Genomic DNA, 20,119 nt, shown 5'->3' on the forward strand with positions numbered 1-20,119 from the left:
AAGAGAAAGACGAACAAACAGCTCCCACCACATTCAAGCAGCCTCTCCTTGGCGAGTCAGGCAGGGCTAAAGCAATAACAAATGTTTTTATAGCAGCAGATTTAAGACTATATTGCATTAAAAACTAGATTTTGAGCCACTTCTATGGTGGAAGAACAATGAGCCCATATATCCTCTTACTGCCAAGTTAGCCAGGCACTACCTCGCCATACCTGCTACCTCCGTGCCCAGCCAATGGGTATTTTCCACAGCTGGAGACATTTTAACTGCAAGCAGGTCTGCTCTTTCTGCAGACAATGTGGATAAACTGATTTTGCTGGCAAAAAACATGAAAATTGAGTGAAAGTCACCAGGGTTAAAGGCTGGGGGGGGGGAAGAAAAGTTAATCTGAGGCTGAGTTGACTTGAAACTGTTTAATGTTGCACTTTTTGTATGTAGAAGAAAAGTTTTGTCATTTTATTTAATCCGAGCAACAACTTGAAGCAGTTTAATGTTGCACTTTATATGTGTGTACAGCTCCACTAATGGACATTGGATTGTTACTTTCAAAGGCAAAATTAAAGTATTGCTAGAAACATAATTGTATACGGGACTTTATTGTATTATATGTGTAGTACATGTTCCAAAAAGAAAAAAGCATAAAACACCACCAGAATTAGAGATATTGCAAGTCAAAGTGATGAAGCTTAGTGTTACGCTCATGACTTGGTGTAACTAAACATTTAAGTACCAATGATTGTCACACACACTAGGTGTGGTGAAATTATTACCATATAAGATGAAGGCAATTGCATTTTATTGATATTTGAAATGTATTCAATGTTTTTAAATGAATATTTAAATATACTAAATGTAAAAAAGGGAATAAATATTCAAAATAAGATAATGAAATGAAATCTAGTTTGGTTACGCCAACATGAGCACAACACAAGGTTGTAAAAGTTTCAACTACAATTCTAAATAAGATGTCAAAAGCAAACTGAAATCAAAAACACACAACTTCAAGATTGATCAAGACCTATTTAAATTTAGTAATACATAAATATGATGATTTATCAAAATATAAAAGAAATATACCTGAACAGAACGCTCATTATGGTTACACCAAAAAGTAACGCTATGAATCGCGTTTTTCCGAGTTTTTGGGGCATTTTTATGCTATTTCCAAGCATCTCCTTTTTATTATCGTTGATTTTAAATGGTCAAACTAATGCATATTGTATATGCATGCCCTAGTAAACAAAAAAAAGTCACATTTATTTTGATTGTTACATTTTGAAGTACATTTGTGCAGGTGGGTGCGAATGTAGAAAGGTTTTGTTAAGAACCCAATTCTGAGCCTTATCTCATTTAGTTTTTATTTTAAATATGTTGACTGCATTAACCCTGGCAATGGACCCTGTGTGTATATGTATGTTATTGTTATGTTAATAGGATAAAGCCATTGTTTACAAATTTTGGTAAATAAATAACCACATAATGTATATTTGTTTTTTTCCTTACTGTACCGAAAATTAACCGAACCGTGACCTCTAAACCGAGGTACGTACTGAACCGACATTTTTGTGTACTATTACACCCTTAACATTGTTGCTACGAAATTTTTACCATTCATTCTCCTTCTATGCCACATCAATATGGAATGCACTCCCAAGTGCACCTCTATCCTCTTTTAAAACCGCACTAAAAGAACACCTCCAGGCAACTACAACCCTTGACTAACACCCTCCCTCTTCCACATCCCACCTCCCCGAATTGTAAATAACCAAATGTAAATAATCAAATGTATATACTTGTTCTTATGCTTTCTGAACTCACTATGTTCTCTGCTCGCTGCACATATCCTACCAAGTCAGACCTACACTGTTTCAATGTGTGTGTGTTTTGTCTCATAGTAACAGTGGTACTATTGTATTGTTAGTGTACAGGAGCTTTTCTTGTTTTTGTTTGTATAGTATTGTTCTTGTATTATATTGTTTATGTTAAATGTGGAATGAGTGAGAGGGGTTGGGATATTATAAGCATCTGCTTCATCCAACCCCTGTTCAAGCCTTGCATAAATGTCTCTGCCAAAATGTAAAAAAAAAAGTGTGTTGTTGTATTGTGCAGGTTTGGAATAAATAAATACTTCAATACAATTCAATGTCCATTTCTCTGATAATGCAATTGTTGATGACTGAAGTGCTGATATCAACTAAACCCTCCTCATCCCACCCACCGGATTGTAAGTATTGTACATAATGTAAATAATTCAATGTATATACTCTGATGATTAACTCATACCTGCCAACTACTCCGGTTTTCCCGTAATTAGTACGGTTTTCATCAACCTATTCCGGGTTACGGTTGCAGTGATAAAAAATACGGTTTTTCATTCATTTAAAAAAAAAAAAATTTTTTAAGTTTTATTCACGAAATCGCGTAACAACAATGACAATCGATACTGCTTCCCGTAACTTCCTATCGAGCCATTCCGAATGCCATGCGCGAGGCTATTTATAGCACCGCTGCCAAGCACGAGGCACCCGTTGCCATTGTTTCCAAACGAGCAAACGATCATGGAATCAGCCGGAGAAAAATCGCAAACGAGTCTTAAACCGAAAAGAAAACTGCAGTCATTCCGTGATGAATATTCAAAAGCCTATCCGGGAATAATTATCCGTTCCAAAAAGGGTGAAAACTACGCGAATTGCACCTTGTGCAGACAAGATTTTTCGATCAGACACGGAGGAATTAGCGATGTAAAAGACCACGTTGGGACAAAAAAACACAAGTCTAATGCCGTTGCTAGCGATACAAGTGGAAAACTTTCAACGTTTTTCGGATTTTAGCCACAAAAAGGTAATGACACCAATGTTATCTATTGGAATTTTTTAGTACTGTTATACTGTTAAAAGTGTTTATACTATTTATGCTTTCAAGTCCAAGTTGAAGAAATCTTGTTAAATGTTGACAGCATAACTACCAAAATACAGAAGTATGTCCTTAATATTTTTGCAGTGCTATTTCTGTTGAAAAGTTAAAATGATTACATTAGAGATGTGATGTGCCACTTTTCAAGTGTCTGGTGGCTTAAATTAATTTTCATGAATTTTTCCTATTTTGAATTCTTTTGAAAGGCTTACAAAAAAACTACATTTGAATTGTAATTCCATGCTATTGACAGGACTATTAATTTTAATGAAGTTAGCTTACCATGTTTACAGTATGATAATTGTGATAGAAATGTGAATTTTAGGCACAGAATATTTTTTTACAATTGAACAAGGCAGTAGATTATACAAGCTTGGACAGAAAGTTAATAATGACATTGTTTAGTACTGTTTTACCATTTGTTTACTGTAAAAAGTGTTTATACTGTTTATACTTTCAATTAACAAATTGAAGTCTTGTGAAAGGTTGACAGGATAACTGGCATTAACTGTCAAAATAATTTCAAACTATTGAAGTTAGCTTACAGAATAAACATGTCAATCAACCCATATGATTTTTGCTGTAATATTTTTGTTTTGAAAAGTCACTGTGACTGATAGAAAAGTGATGGTTTTAGCAACATTTTAACCTGTCTGAATGCTAATAATCATTTTGCGTCGGGGGGGCGAAGCCTGAACTCCCCCACCAGGACTTTGTCCTGGACCTACCGGGGCCTGCGGCCCCTGGACCCTGGCTACTAGGTTTTTCTGATTTCAAAAGTTGGCAGGTATGTTAACTTGTGTGATGACTGTGTTATGCTGATAGTATATATTTATACCATGAAGTGATTTACGTGGACCCCGACTTTAACAAGTTGAAAATCTTATTGGGTTGTTACCATTTAGTGGTCAATTGTACGGAATATGTACTGTACTGCAGAGGTGGGTAGTAACGCGCTACATTTACTCCGTTACATCTACTTGAGTAACTTTTGGGATAAATTGTACTTCTAAGAGTAGTTTTAATGCAACATACTTTTACTTAAGTATATTTATAGAGAAGGAACGCTACTTTTACTCCGCTACTTTTATATACATTCAGCTCGCTACTCGCTACTAATTTTTATCGATCTGTTAATGCACGCTTTGTTTGTTTTGGTCTGTCAGACAGACCTTCATAGTGCCTGCCTTACTGGTGACGTTTCACTTCGTTCCACCAATCAGATGCAGTCACTGGTGACGTTGGACCAATCAAACAGAGCCAGGTGGTCACATGACCTGACTTAAACAAGTTGAAAAACTTATTGGGGTGTTACCATTTAGTGGTCAATTGTACGGAATGTGTACTGTACTGTGCAATCTAATAATAAAAGTTCCAATCAATCAATCAAAAGTGTGAAGGAAAAAAGATACTTTTTTATTTCAACCGTACATCCCGTCAAAAGCCTAAAGACTGACCGCACATGAGGACGTTCCTGTCTTCACAATAAAAGTGCCGCTCCATCGCACCTGCGCTTTCACAATAAGAGTCTCCGAAAGCCAGCGCAAACAAGCTAGTAAGCTACGGAGTTTGACGCCAATATATTTCTTGTACAGTGTATAAAAACGAATATGGAAGCTGGACAAATAAGATGCCAAAAAACCCACCACTTTCATGTGGTATTAAGACAGAAAGGAGGAACTTTTCTTCTCCTCCATTTGAAAACGTGGACGTTATCATCACTACTGTCTGATTACAATCAACGCAAGTCATCAGAATCAGGTAATACACCAACTTATATTCTAGTCTTCATGAAAGAAAGGAATCTATATGTTAAACATGCATGTATATTCATTAAAACACCTTTAACATGTAAACAAAAACAGCAAAATAAATACATATAAATTACTCATCAGTTACTCCGTACTTGAGTAGTTTTTTCACAACATACTTTTTACTTTTACTCAAGTAAATATTTGGGTGACTACTCCTTACTTTTACTTGAGTAATAAATCTCTAAAGTAACAGTAATCTTACTTGAGTACAATTTCTGGCTACTCTACCCACCTCTGCTGTACTGTGCAATCTACTAATAAAAGTTTCAATCAATCAAAAACCATCGAAGAACCAATGAAACAAAGTCGGACAATGGCTCCAATGCATGCTGGCAAGTTAGCAGCAAAAACCGGCATCACCCAAGGAGTGGCCAGATGCGACTAATTCTCCATAACATCACCAACCGTAATAAAACATCCAAAAGACTAAAACAGACAACGTTTAAGTCCATTTTTAGTTTTGGCAACGTTGTGTAACGGTGAGAACTGACTTAAAAGTTAGCTAGTTTGATAACAAGGCCTTACACGAACAGGCTATTGCGGACTAAATGTATTATTTACACAAAAAAGGGTGAAACTATAAAGTTATTAACAGGTAGGTTGATTAGCGACTAGTATTAATTGTCGGTTCATTAACTCAAGTTATTATTAAATAGCAAAGCCGGGAAACTAACATGCGGAGGCGAGCTAACGTTAGCACGCTTGGGATAGCGACTGTTGTGCTTGGTGGACAAAAAGAGTAAACAGATCGCATACGACACTTAACAAAATGGGCACAATAAAAATAAAAAATAAACAATAGTCGTCGTTAAGAAAGTTGTTTCTTAGGCCAGGCGTCTGCACAGTGACGTAGCGATTAGCATCATGCTAATGAGACTAGCTAACATGCTGACCGGCTGCTCACTTCAGAGCGCTAAACAGTCAAGTATTTTAAAAAAAAGACAACGTTTTTCATGGTAGTATTTTAAACTACGTTGTTATATTATTCCGAAACATCGACTTAGCTTTTTCCACACATCGCCAAATCATTATCGGTAGTTTTGGGTTCGCAGTTTTTTTTTTTTCAATGAAACTTTGGCGAATTGTAAAGCATCGAATGGTGGTTTAGTCGACAAATATGGGTTTCAAAGCAAACATGGTACATTCGATGATCGAAGAATCGGGACCTCACCCTCGGGTCTGCCATAATATTGTAGATGTTGGTAGATTATGGATGTTATCTTTTAAGATTCAAATCCCAAACTGGCCGCCGTTTGCCTTCAGCTTCGCTCACTTCCTCTTCCAGGTTTCGCGCGCCGAATTTGACCGATACGTCATCACGTTGAGACGGAAGTAATGTTTTTTTTGTTTTTATTTAACTTTTATTTAACAAAGTAGATCATACGACGGACCTTATATCATCCATCCATTTTCTACCGCTTGTCCCTTTTATATATATATATATATATATATAAAATAGTGCTCGATACCGTAGTAGAGCGCAATATATGTATGTGTGGGAAAAAAAATCACAAGACTACTTCATCTCTACAGGCCTGTTTCATGAGGGGTTCCCTCAATTGAGTACAAAAACCCTTAAATTGATATCTTTGTTAAAAACATTTAAAGTGTACATAGCCCCTAAAGGGACATGTTTATTTTTTTATTTTTTTTATTATTATTATTTTTTTAGATATATATCTCGAGCGCACGAGATATATATCTAAAAAACTAAATTATAAAAAATAAATAAAACCCATGTCCCTTTAAGAGCTCTGTAAAAGTGATTTAGGTAGCCCTTTTTTTAAATTCTTTTTCTTCTTCTTCATATTTTGTATTATTATTATTTATTAATATTTAATACTCTATCTGTATTTGCTTTTGTTTTCTTTCCTTGATATGTTTTGCTGATGTCGTGATTTGCTCAACCTGATGTGTAGACTGTTGGTTATGTTGAAAGTGCCTTGACTTTGTGTGCATTATAAATCAATTGAGGGAACCCCTCATGAAACAGGCCTGTAGAGATGAAGTAGTCTTGTGATTTTTTTTCCCACACATACATATATTGCGCTCTACTACGGTATCGAGCACTATTTTTTGGATAACCTTATTAAGACATATATATATATATATATATATATATATATATATATATATATATATATATATATATATATATATATATATATATATATATATATATATGTCTTAATAAGGTTATCCAAAAAATAGTGCTCGATACCGTATATATATATATATATATATATATATATATATATATATATATATATATATGTCTTAATAAGGTTATCCAAAAAATAGTGCTCGATACCGTAGTATCGAGGTCTGGACGGTAAATAATAAACAGTTTCTCTTTCAAGCATAGGTTGCATCCTTTATTACCACTATTGTAAGGTGTGCTGGATGCAAGAATTTGCCATGTTATTGAATATTCAACATTATTGTCTTTGAGGTCCCAAATGTGTTTGCTGAGTTCTGTGGTATTTCGCAGGTTTTTGTTCCTGAAAGAAACCTTGTGATTGTTCCATCTGGTTTTGAATTCTCCCTCGGTTAATCCTACATATGTGTCGGATGTGTTAATGTCCTTGCGTATTACCTTAGATTGGTAGACAACTGATGTTTGTAAGCACCCCCCGTTGAGAGGGCAATCAGGTTTCTTTCGACAGTTACATCCTTTGTTGGTTTTGGAGTCGCTCTGTCTGGGGGCCGACGGCTCATTTGCAATTGTTTTGTTGTGGTTTGAGATGATTTGTCGTATATTGTTCATGCAGCTGTAGCTCAATTTAATGTTGTTCTTGTTGAATACTTTTCTTAGGGTGTTGTCTTTGGGAAAGTGTTTGTCAATCAGATTGAGGAATTTGTGTCCAATGTTCGTTGAGACGTTTTTGCTGTATGGGGGGTTGTACCAGATGATGCCGTTCCGTTTTCTGTTCTTTTTTGGCTGGTTTCCTGGCGTGGGTTCATAGGTGAGGGTGAAATTGTATCCGCTTTCATCAAGGGCTTTTTGGTACGGGGGGGTTGCTTGGTCAAATTCAGCTTTGCTAGATGACAGCATCGATAGCCTTTTATTGATTCCGGTAGGAATTCTTTTCGTGGTGGTGGGTGGGTGGTTGCTGTCATGGTGCACGTATTGGAGTGTTGTGTTGGGTTTCGTGAATGGTTGGTAGCTGTTATTTCTCAGGTTGAAACATCCAAGACAAACAACAGCACAACTTTATCTCCTTTGATATCGAGGAATTTTACCCTTCCATCACGCAAGACCTACTGACTCAAGCACTAGACTTCGCCTCAGACTACGACTCAATCACAGGCAACGAAAGAAACATCATCATCCACGCAAAAAACTCCATTCTCATCCACAACAGTACACCATGGCAAAAAAAGAACAATGCAACATTTGACGTCACTATGGGAAGTTTTGACGGAGCAGAAACGTGTGAACTCGTTGGGAGTTTCCTCCTCTCCCAGCTCGCTAGCCTCAATCTGAACCTTGGTATTTACCGTGATGACGGACTGGCAGTGTGTCGCGCCTCGCCAAGGAGCAGCGAGAATACCAAGAAGCGCATATGCCAAATTTTCAAAGAGAACGGCCTACGGATCACGATTGAAGCCAACAAGCAAACCGTCAACTTCCTTGACGTCACTTTCAACCTGAGAAATAACAGCTACCAACCATTCACGAAACCCAACACAACACTCCAATACGTGCACCATGACAGCAACCACCCACCCACCACCACGAAAAGAATACCTACCGGAATCAATAAAAGGCTATCGATGCTGTCATCTAGCAAAGCTGAATTTGACCAAGCAACCCCCCCGTACCAAAAAGCCCTTGATGAAAGCGGATACAATTTCACCCTCACCTATGAACCCACGCCAGGAACCCAGCCAAAAAAGAACAGAAAACGGAACGACATCATCTGGTACAACCCCCCATACAGCAAAAACGTCTCAACGAACATTGGACACAAATTCCTCAATCTGATTGACAAACACTTTCCCAAAGACAACACCCTAAGAAAAGTATTCAACAAGAACAACATTAAATTGAGCTACAGCTGCATGAACAATATACGACAAATCATCTCAAACCACAACAAAACAATTGCAAATGAGCCGTCGGCCCCCAGACAGAGCGACTCCAAAACCAACAAAGGATGTAACTGTCGAAAGAAACCTGATTGCCCTCTCAACGGGGGGTGCTTACAAACATCAGTTGTCTACCAATCTAAGGTAATACGCAAGGACATTAACACATCCGACACATATGTAGGATTAACTGAGGGAGAATTCAAAACCAGATGGAACAATCACAAGGCTTCTTTCAGGAACAAAAACCTGCGAAATACCACAGAACTCAGCAAACACATTTGGGACCTCAAAGACAATAATGTTGAATATTCAATAACATGGCAAATTCTTGCATCCAGCACACCTTACAATAGTGGTAATAAAAGATGCAACCTATGCTTGAAAGAGAAACTGTTTATTATTTACCGTCCAGACCTGTCATCCCTCAACAAGCGCAGCGAAATTGTAACAACATGCCGCCATAGACGGAAACACCTCCTAGGTAACACATGAGCCAATCACCACGCGCCTAGGCCAGCCTGTACCCACCCACTCTGTGCCCTATATAAACCATGGTATGCGAATGCTCCCATTAAAATCTCCTGATGATTGAGGGTACCCCCCCCTCATGAAACAGGCCTGTAGAGATTAAATAGTCTTGTGATTTTTTTCCCACACATACATATATATATGTATATATATATATATATATATATATATATATATATATATATATATATAAATATATATTTTTATTATTATTATTTTATTTTTTCATTTTTTTATTGAACAACAAACATACTTTTATAATGCACACAAAGTCAAGGCACTTTCAACATAACTAACAATCTACACATCAGGTTGAGCAAATCACGACATCAGCAAAACATATCAAGGAAAGAAAACAAAAGCAAATACAGATAGAGTATTAAATATTAATAAATAATAATAATACAAAATATGAAGAAGAAAAAAAAAGAATTAAAACAAAGGGCTACCTAAATCACTTTTACAGAGCTCCTAAAGGGACATGGGTTTTATTTATTTTTTATAATTTATTTTTATTTATTTTTTTAGATATGTATCTCGTGCGCACGAGATACATATCTAAAAAATAATAATAATAATAATATTTTTTTAAATAACCCATGTCCCTTTAGGGGCTATGTACACTTTAAATGTTTTTAACAAAGATATCAATTTAAGGGTTTTTGTACTCTTACTCATCCTCCAGGATTTGATTGATAATTGTAACCCATTAAGCCAATTAGAAAATGTAGGCCTTACTTTCATAAATCGACATTTATGTAGAATTTTTTTTGCCTGGAGCATAATAATGTCGACAAACATTTCTTTGTAACAGTCGTTTATAAAAATACCAAATATGATCTCTTCTATAGAGAATAGAATAGAAAGTACTTTATTGATCCCTGGGGGAAATTCAGCACCACAGTTTGCTCACAATAGACGATGAACACTTAGGTATTTTTTTACATGTGAATAATATAAATGGGGACATCTCCTCACCCTTGTTTCTCAGCCAATCTCTGATCTCCTCCCAAAACACATGTACACTCTCACATTCCACACACAGATGATTGACATCCTCTACAGCTCCACAGATATAACAGCCATCAACCTCCATGTTAAATCTATTTTTCCAAAAATAATTTGAAGGGTATATTCCATTTTCGTCCTGGTCGTGGAACTGTGGACCAGCTCTATACTCTCGGCAGGGTCCTTGAGGGTGCATGGGAGTTTGCCCAACCAGTCTACATGTGTTTTGTGGACTTGGAGAAGGCATTCGACCGTGTACCCCGGGAAGTCCTGTGGGGAGTGCTCAGAGAGTACGGGGTATCGGACTGTCTGATTGTGGCGGTCCGCTCCCTGTCTGATCAGTGCCAGAGCTTGGTCCGCATTGCCGGCAGTAAGTCGGAACCGTTTCCAGTGAGGGTTGGACTCCGCCAAGGCTGCCCTTTGTCACCCATTCTGTTCATAACTTTTATGGACAGAATTTCTAGGCGCAGTCAAGGCGTTGAGGGGATCCAAATGCAGGATTAGGTCTCTGCTTTTTGCAGATGATGTGGTCCTGATGGCTTCATCTGGCCAGGATCTTCAGCTCTCACTGGATCGGTTCGCAGCCGAGTGTGAAGCGACTGGGATGAGAATCAGAACCTCCAAGTCCGAGTCCATGGTTCTCGCCCGGAAAAGGGTGGAGTGCCATCTCCGGGTTGGGGAGGAGACCCTGCCCCAAGTGGAGGAGTTCAAGTACCTCAGAGTCTTGTTCACGAGTGAGGGAAGAGTGGATCGTGAGATCGACAGGCGGATCGGTGCGGCGTCTTCAGTAATGCGGACGCTGTATCGATCCGTTGTGGTGAAGAAGGAGCTGAGCCGGAAGGCAAAGCTCTCAATTTACCGGTCGATCTACGTTCCCATCCTCACCTATGGTCATGAGCTTTGGGTCATGACCGAAAGGACAAGATCACGGGTACAAGCGGCCAAAATGAGTTTCCTCCGCCGGGTGGCGGGGCTCTCCCTTAGAGATAGGGTGAGAAGCTCTGTCATCCGGGGGGAACTCAAAGTAAAGCCGCTGCTCCTCCACATGGAGAGGAGCCAGATGAGGTGGTTCGGGCATCTGGTCAGGATGCCACCCGAACGCCTCCCTAGGGAGGTGTTTAGGGCACGTCCGACAGGTAGGAAGACCCAGGACACGTTGGGAAGACTATGTCTCCCGGCTGGCCTGGGAACGCCTCGGGATCCCCCGGGAAGAGCTGGACGAAGTGGCTGGGGAGAGGGAAGTCTGGGCTTCCCTGCTTAGGCTGCTGCCCCCGCAACCCGACCTCGGATAAGCAGAAGAAGATGGATGGATGGATGGGTTGTTTCTTTCTGTTATTATAATTCTGGTTCCTACATTATATATCAATATATATCAATACAGTCTGCAAGGGATACAGTCCATAAGCACACATGATTGTGCGTGCTGCTGGTCTACTAATAGTACTAACCTTTAATAGTTAATTTTACTAATTTTTATTACTTACTAGTTTCTATGTAACTGTTTTTATATTGTTTTACTTTCTTTTTTATTCAAGAACATGTTTTTAATTTATTTATCTTATTTTATTATTATTGTTTTTTAAAAAGGATCTTATTTTCACCATACCTGGTTGTCCAAATTAGGCATAATAATGTGTTAATTACACGACTGTGTATATTGGTATCGGTTGATAATTCAGAGTTGGACAATATCGGAATATCGGATATCGGCAAAAAGCCATTATCGGACATCCCTAGTTTTTGTACTTATTTTAAATATTGTTTCTCGTCTGTTTGTAATTGTTGAAATGTATAAATAAAGGTTTAAAAAAAAAAACTAAAAAAAAAACTTTGAAGGCACTGTAGATGTTGAAATTTATAAAGGTTTATAAAAAATACATTTAAAAAAAAATAAAAATAAGTGTGTGTGAAGTTTACATTAAAGCATACTTGCCAACCCTCCCGAATTTTCCGGGAGACTCCCGAAATTCAGCGCCTCTCCCGAAAACCTCCCGGGACACATATTCTCCCGAAAATCTCCCGATTTTCAGCCGGAGCTGGAGGCCACGCCCCCTCCAGCTCCATGAGGACCTGAGTGAGGACAGCCTTTTTTTCACTCCGGGAGGACAACAGGGTGACAAGAACTAAATCATCCAGACTAGAGACAAATTGTATTATTATGTTTATCTTACCTAAAAATAAATATATTTATTAATTTTTTTTTAAATAACTAAATACATTTTTACTATATTTTGCTAAAAACATCAAAATTAATTGTATTTTTATTTGTATTTTTTCTGACTCCTTATTACATCCAGCCATAGAATTATACATTAAAATAAACATATTTGAAATAATTAATTTTAAATTATCATAATAATTCATTTAAAATGACCATATTTAATTATTAACATTATTGCTTGTTTATCAACAACTTTAGCATTTTATTCATTACATTTTGAAGCTCTCAGAAGCCAAGTTATGTTATATTCCTTAATATTTATTTATACAAGTTTGAAGTATCAGTTATCTAAACACAGCTTTGTTTGCATATTTTCAGGATGTATGTATATATATATATATATATATATATATATATATATATATATATATATATATATATATATATATATATATATATATGTGTGTGTGTATTAAATACTTGACTTGGTGAATTCTAGCTGTCAATATACTCCTCCCCTCTTAACCACGCCCCCAACCACGCCGCACCACCCCCCACCTCCCGAAATCGGAGGTCTCAAGGTTGGCAAGTATGCATTAAAGAAGCAGTGGCTACCGGACCTGCTCTAATGTCTCCCGTTTATTTTTTTATTAGATAAATACACTGTATAGGCGAACCCAGGACACTCGGCTAAGCTAAATTAAAAAAGTATATATATAAAAAATAAAAAAAAATAAAAAAAGATGACTTCCGTTGTCACCGCCCACAGCCTGACTCGCATGCGCATGTAAGTACGGAAGTGCCGAAGCAAACATTTGTACACCATTTCTGAAATATGTGTATATTTTGTCATTAACACCCCGGCAGGATTTTGACTTGATGAAAACAACAAACCACCGAAAAACGCCACCTCTGGGACAACAAATGAGCGCGTACCGCTTTAAGAGAGTTGAAAGGTCACATCGCCACGTGGTCACATGAAGATGGCGGCCACAACATCAGTAGTGTAGTGTTGACAAGAAGAGTCGGGAGGTAAGTAAGTTACTTCTTCAATTGAAACATGTTCACGTTAGTGAATGCAGAGTGCTAATAAGTTGTCTTAGCTGTGTGGCTATGCTCGCTTAAACCGTCTGTCGTGTTACTTTTGTGTACCCTCAGTGTGACTAAAGTATGTATTTGTCGGTTTAGACTGCAGACCTTTGGCAAATTAAGGTCCGGGGGCCACATGTGGCCCGTTTAACTTTTCAATCTGGCCCGCCGCACATTCCCAAATTTTTTTTTTAGATCTTTAAGATGTAAAGTGTAGCTGCCATTATGATGTGCAGTGATGTTTTCTGATGACCGTAAGTCTTCAACTGTACAAAGTATTTCAATGGTTGGAATCTGCACTTTTGCATGATATACTGAGCCTAGTCTATAAAATCCGCTACACCTCCCTGATACCGAAGTACATGTCAAACTACTTCCATAACGTAAATGACCGCCATAACCACAACACCAGGGGGAGATCCACTAACCACGTTAAACCCAGATTGTGATCTAACAAAGGTCTTAACTCATTCTCCTTCTATGCCACATCAATATGGAATGCACTCCCAACAGGTGTAAAAGAAAGTGCAGCTCTATCCTCCTTCAAAACCGCACTAAAAGAACACCTGCAGTCAACTTCAACCCTAAACTAACACTCTCCCCCCACCACATCCCACCTCCCCGGATTGTAAATAATCAAATGTAAATATTAAAATGTAGATTAGGGATGTCCCGATCCAGGTTTTTGCACTTCCGATCCGATACCGATATTGTTTTCGCACTTCCGATCCGATACCGATACTGACCGATACCGATACTGACCAATACTGGCCTATCCGAGCATGTATTAAAGTTTAAAGTTATTTAGCCTACTTAGTTGTCAGAATCATGTTGAAAAGGGTTTTAGTACTCTTGATAACAACTAGCCAGCTGAATTAGGGGAGTTTGAATAATACACAATGGTTGGTAACAAGAAACTGACCTGTTTATTCAAGGATAAACACAAAATAGACAAAATTATACATGAACAGAAATGGCATCATTGAACTAGGGCTGGGCGATATGGCCTTTTTTTAATATTGTGATATTTTAAGGCCATAATTGCGATACACGATGTATATCTCGATATTTTGCCTTAGCCTTGAATGAACACTTGATGCATATAATCACAGCAGTATGATGATTCTATGTGTTTTGATTGATTGATTGAGACTTTTATTAGTAGGTTGCACAGTGAAGTACATATTCCGTACAATTGACCACTAAATGGTAACACCCCAATAGGTTTTTCAACTTGTTTAAGTCGGGGTCCACTTAAATTGATTCATGATACAGATATATACTATCAGATATATACTATCATCATAATACAGTCATCACACAAGATAATCACATTGAATTATTTACATTATTTATAATCCAGGGTGTGGAGGGGGGCGCCGGATGTAAGTGTCAAAAAGACAGCCAAAAGAGTTTGATATGAGAATAAATCTAAAGTTAAAATATAGGGTAGAAATGCACCCATTTGCAGGAAATGTAGTCTTGATTTTCAAAATTTTCTTTCAAGGCTTGCATGTCTACATTAAAACATTTTTCTTCATACTGCATTAATATATGCTACTTTTAAACTTTCATGCAGAGAAGGAAATCACAACTAAAAAAATCACTAATTTTTTCATACGGTGTTGATGTGGAAATTTTTGCCTCGGCATTTTGATGGTGTGGGCGTGTGGCACCGAATGGAGATAAGCGTCTCGACAGACGTCACAATATTTGAACAATGATGACGAAAACGGTTTTCTCTGTCGTGTCGGTGTGTTGAAAATTGTTATGCGCTTATTTTTTTATTAGATTTTGTGCGTGGCATAGATTTGCCGTGCGCAGAGGACGCTTAAACAGTGCGCAATTGCACAGGCGAGCACCTTAGAGGGAGCGTTGCTCGCACGGCTGCGCTAGCATCACAGCTAACGTTAGCCATGCTGCTACGTATACGTATGTGACGTATGACGTGACAGTATGTGACGTATGACGTGACAGTATGTGACGTATGACGTGACAATATGTGACGTGTGTAAGAAGGTGCGCTTGCTGTCTGTGAGAGGGAGACACAGGAAAGAGTGAGAAGAGCCTGTCGTGTAATGTCAGCAGCTAAAAGCATCTGCGTGAGAATCCACAGACCTGTGGATGTGTTGAAGGTGTGCTGGAAAATGCGGTACGGAAATTAGGGAGCAGCAGAAAAGTGGAATGTATTATTTAAATCGGTGCGTTGGAAAACCGGAGTGTTTTTTTTTAACTGGATCTGGATCGGCATTTTCCCATGCCTTGCCGATATGCATTTTTTTGCAAATATCGGCATCCGATCCAAATATCGGATCGGGACATCCCTAATTCAGACATTATTGTGTGTTTTTGTATTAATGTTCCTAAAAAAATCAGATATACCGGCCCTCAGACACACTTGTTTCTCCAAATATTTAGTGTTTTATCGTTCATAGTTAATATTGTAAATCCCACATTCTTTATTTTCATGTACATTCCGGGTGTCTCATTCAGTAAAAGAAATAAAAGTTCCATTTAGTTTTTTAAGGCGGTCTGTTATAACGTTTTTAGCATTCAATCAGACATTGTGTGTTTTTGTATTAATGTTCCTAAAAATAAGATATACTGGCCCCCAGACATACTTTTTCCCCAAAATTTGGCCCCCGAGTCAAAATAATTGCCCAGGCCTGGTTTAGTTGGTGTTTCCCAGAGTATTTTTTTTTTGTTGAGAAAATAATATTATGACTTTGTTAGCAGAGTCATGGAAGATTCTAGTAGCAGTGCGGCGACTGAAGCACCTACCCAGGAGCGTGCAGCCACAGATGATGCCAACACGACATCCGACCCCGGCATGTACGGTTACATCAAGCAGGACCTCTTCACCTCCGAGATCTTCAAAGTGGAGATCCAGAACCTTCCCAAGTTCATCGGCTTTAACGACCTGAAGAAGTTTCTGGCCAAGCACGGCCTGAACCCGCACAAAGTCAAGCTGTTGAGCAGGTTCGCCTTCGTCACCTTTAAGAACGAGGAGGAGCGCGACAAGGCCATGAAGATGGTGCACGGCATGCAGTGGAGGGGCCAGGTGTTGAGCGTCAGGCTGGCTAAGCCCAAAGCGGACCCCATTCAGAGGAAGAGGAAGCAGCAGCAGCAGGAGGAGGGAGAAGGAGCAGGAGGGCAGCCTCCTGCCAAGCGAGCAGAAGGCGACGAGGAGGAGCTGAGTGTCCAAATTGCCAACGTGGTGACCCCTCTGTGGAATGTTCCTTATGAGGAGCAGCTGAAGAGGAAGCAGCAGGAGGCTGTGCGGGTTCTGCAGGGCTTGGCAAAGTGAGTACACGGGCACAAGTTTCAAACTTTAACTGACATCACAGAGGATATAATATGTCTTTCATGGGAAACTTCCATATTTGACCATTTTTAGGGCCCGCATGGCCCATTGCATAAGGACTCCCAAAGGGAGTCCTTAGGACCTATTGAATTTGTAAGGTTTTATTATTCTTTCTTTTTTTTTCCGCCGCCTCTTTGAGCACTAATTTGACCCACTTAACATGCTTCAAAACTCACCATATTTGACCCACACATCAGGACCTGCGAAAATAGCCTTTTAATAAAAAAACCGAACCCAAAAACTCAAAATTGCGCTCTAGCGCCCCCTAAAAAGAAAAAAAAAACTAAGCTGCCTGTAACTCCCACTAGGGAGAGACATGAAACAAAAACCTCTATGTAGGTCTGACTTACACCTACCTTTCATAATTGTATATTCTCGGGCAAAAATCAACAGGAAGTTGGCAATTCCCCCTTCAAGACAAAAAAGTACTAAAAACAGTCACTTTTGCCTCTTTGAGCTATAATTTGACCCGCTTAACACGCTTCAAAACTCACCAAACTGAACACACACGTCAGGACTGGCTAAAATTGCGATCTAATGAAAAAACCTAACCCCAAATCTCAAAATTGCGCTCTACTGCAATTTTTTAATAAAACGCAAAAAAAACTGCTCCTCGGAAGAAAAAAATGACAAAACTGCCTGTAACTCCCACTGGGAAGGTCGGAGAGACATGAAACAAAAACCTCTATGTAGGTCTCACTTAGACCTACATTTCATAAATTGACAACCCCCAGCAAAAATCAACAGGAAGTTTGCTATTCCCCCTTCAAAACAATTTTTTTGTAAAAACCGGTCACCTTCCTTCAAAAACGAACTCCTCTGAGCGCGTTTGTCGTTTCGCCTTCAAACTAACACAGGAGAGAGATTGAACCCTTGTGATTACAATGACAGAAGCGCTTTTTTTCTAACTGCTCCGGTTTTGATTTTATGACCCTTCAAAGACCCGCTGCGCTGATGCTGCTGCGCTGCTGTTTTTTTAAGATGGCTGCTTAAAAGCAGGAAGCACCAGCGTGCCCACACAATGCAGACAAGGTAGGTACACTAGACAAAAGTCTTGGGACACTTCAGACTAAAAGTAGACACAAGTATTGGGACACTTATGACTATCACTGGACAAAAGTATTGGGACAGTTAGGACTAGCACCTGCCAAATACGCGGGCCCGACCAATGCTGCTTGCAGCTTTAATTACCACAGTTTTATCTCACGTGTAAAAAAAAAAAAAATCTTCTCCGCTCTGCCTCGGTAACACTCCGTTTTAGGGATTTCACGGTATGAACATTTCTTATCACGGTTATTATTAGAGATGTCCGATAATATCGGCCGATAAATGCTTTAAAATGTAATATCGGAAATTATGGGTATCGGTTTCAAAAAGTAAAATTTATGACTTTTTAAAACGCCGCTGTGTACACGGACGTAGGGAGAAGTACAGAGCGCCAATAAACCTTAAAGGCACTGCCTTTGCGTGCCGGCCCAGTCACATAATATCTACGGCTTTTCACACACACAAGTGAATGCGAGTCATACTTGGTCAACAGCCATACAGGTCACACTGAGGGTGGCCGTATAAACAAGTTTAACACTGTTACAAATATGCGCCACACTGTGAACCCACACCAAACAAGAATGACAAACACATTTCGGGAGAACATCCGCACCGTAACACAACATAAACACAACAGAACAAATACCCAGAACCCCTTGCAGCACTAACTCTTCCGGGACGCTACAATATACACCCCCCCCCGCCCAACCCTCCCCAACCTGTCCCAAATTCCAAGCTGCTGTTTTGAGGCATGTTAAAAAAAAAATAATGCACTTTGTGACTTCAATAATAAATATGGCAGTGCCATGTTGGCATTTTTTTTCCATAACTTGAGTTGATTTATTTTGGAAAACCTTGTTACATTGTTTAATGCATCCAGCGGGGCATCACAACAAAATTAGGCATAATAATGTGTTCATTCCAGGACTGTATATATCGGTATCGGTTAATATTAATAATAATAATAACTGGGATTTATATAGCGCTTTTCTAAGTACCCAAAGTCACTTTACATGTAGATGTCGGTTGATATCGGAATCGGTAATTAAGATTTGGACAATATCGGAATATCGGCAAAAAAGCCATTATCGGACATCTCTAGTTATTATGACAAATTATCATGGTCATCATTAGCATCGCATAATTTTTAAATGTGCTCAAAATGTTCAAAAAGTACTTATACTGAAATATTTTAATTACGTTTTATTTGAAAGACAAATAACGCATTCATAATCCATCCATTTTCTACCGCTTGTCCCTTATGGGGTCGCGGGGGGTGCTGGAGCCTATCCCAGCTGCATTCGGGCGGAAGGCGGGGTACACCCTGGACAAGTCGCCACCTCATTGCAGGGCCTACACAGAGACAGACAACATTCACACACTCGGGACCATTTAGTGTTGCCAATCAACCTATCCCCAGGTGCATGTCTTTGGAGATGGGAGGGGCCTATCCCCAGGTGCGTGTCTATGGAGGTGGGAGGGGCCTATCCCCAGGTGCGTGTCTATGGAGGTGGGAGGGGCCTATCCCCAGGTGCATGTCTTTGGAGGTGGGAGGAAGCCGGAGTAACCGGAGGGAACCCACACAGTCACGGATTCAAAATGATATAGTTTATAGGTGAAATATTATTGTAGATAACCGTTACATGTACCTCAAGTAGAAATTAAATGTGCATATAAAAGCAACATAAGCATTATTAACAGAGTAATATGGCAGAAACTAAATAACTTCAATAAATGGTGGCACAGGGGTTAGTGCATGTGCCTCACAATACGAAGGTCCTGAGTTCAATCCCGGCCTCGGGATCTTTCTGTGTGGAGTTTGCATGTTCTCCCCGTGACTGCGTGGGTTCCCTCCGGGTACTCCGGCTCCCTCCCACCTCCAAAGACATGCACCTGGGGATAGGCCCCTCCCACCTCCAAAGACATGCACCTGGTGATAGGTTGATTGGCAACACTAAATGGGCCCTAGTGTGTGAATGTTGTCTATCTGTGTTGGCCCTGCGATGACGTTTATCATTATACCGTTTACCGTTACATCCCTACTCCGTATAAAGGTGAAACACATATCTTTGCAGCCTGTAATAAATCCAGGCTTTTTAA

The 20,119-nt window shown here is 39.2% G+C and overlaps 2 protein-coding genes across 3 annotated transcripts in view; one reads left to right on the plus strand and one right to left on the minus strand.

Moving 5' to 3' along the window:
- Window positions 1-6,062, minus strand: part of LOC133623006 (ran-specific GTPase-activating protein-like) — a 16,024-nt gene extending 9,962 nt beyond the window's left edge. The window contains exon 1 of the mRNA XM_061985892.2: window positions 5,899-6,062. Coding sequence (XP_061841876.2) covers window positions 5,899-5,913 — 15 coding nt within the window. The 5' untranslated portion in view covers window positions 5,914-6,062. The remainder of the gene's footprint in view (window positions 1-5,898) is intronic.
- A 7,265-nt stretch (window positions 6,063-13,327) lies between these two features.
- LOC133623014 (tRNA (uracil-5-)-methyltransferase homolog A-like) overlaps window positions 13,328-20,119 on the plus strand; it is a 33,317-nt gene continuing 26,525 nt past the window's right edge. The window contains exons 1-2 of one of the 2 annotated variants that reach the window (XM_072914301.1): window positions 13,328-13,551; window positions 16,342-16,911. In XM_072914301.1, coding sequence (XP_072770402.1) covers window positions 16,349-16,911 — 563 coding nt within the window. In that variant the 5' untranslated portion in view covers window positions 13,328-13,551; window positions 16,342-16,348. The remainder of the gene's footprint in view (window positions 13,552-16,341; window positions 16,912-20,119) is intronic. The other variant, XM_072914302.1, reaches the window with a different exon arrangement.

The sequence above is a fragment of the Nerophis lumbriciformis genome, linkage group LG12, assembly GCF_033978685.3.
Source record: "Nerophis lumbriciformis linkage group LG12, RoL_Nlum_v2.1, whole genome shotgun sequence".
Lineage (NCBI taxonomy): Eukaryota > Metazoa > Chordata > Actinopteri > Syngnathiformes > Syngnathidae > Nerophis > Nerophis lumbriciformis.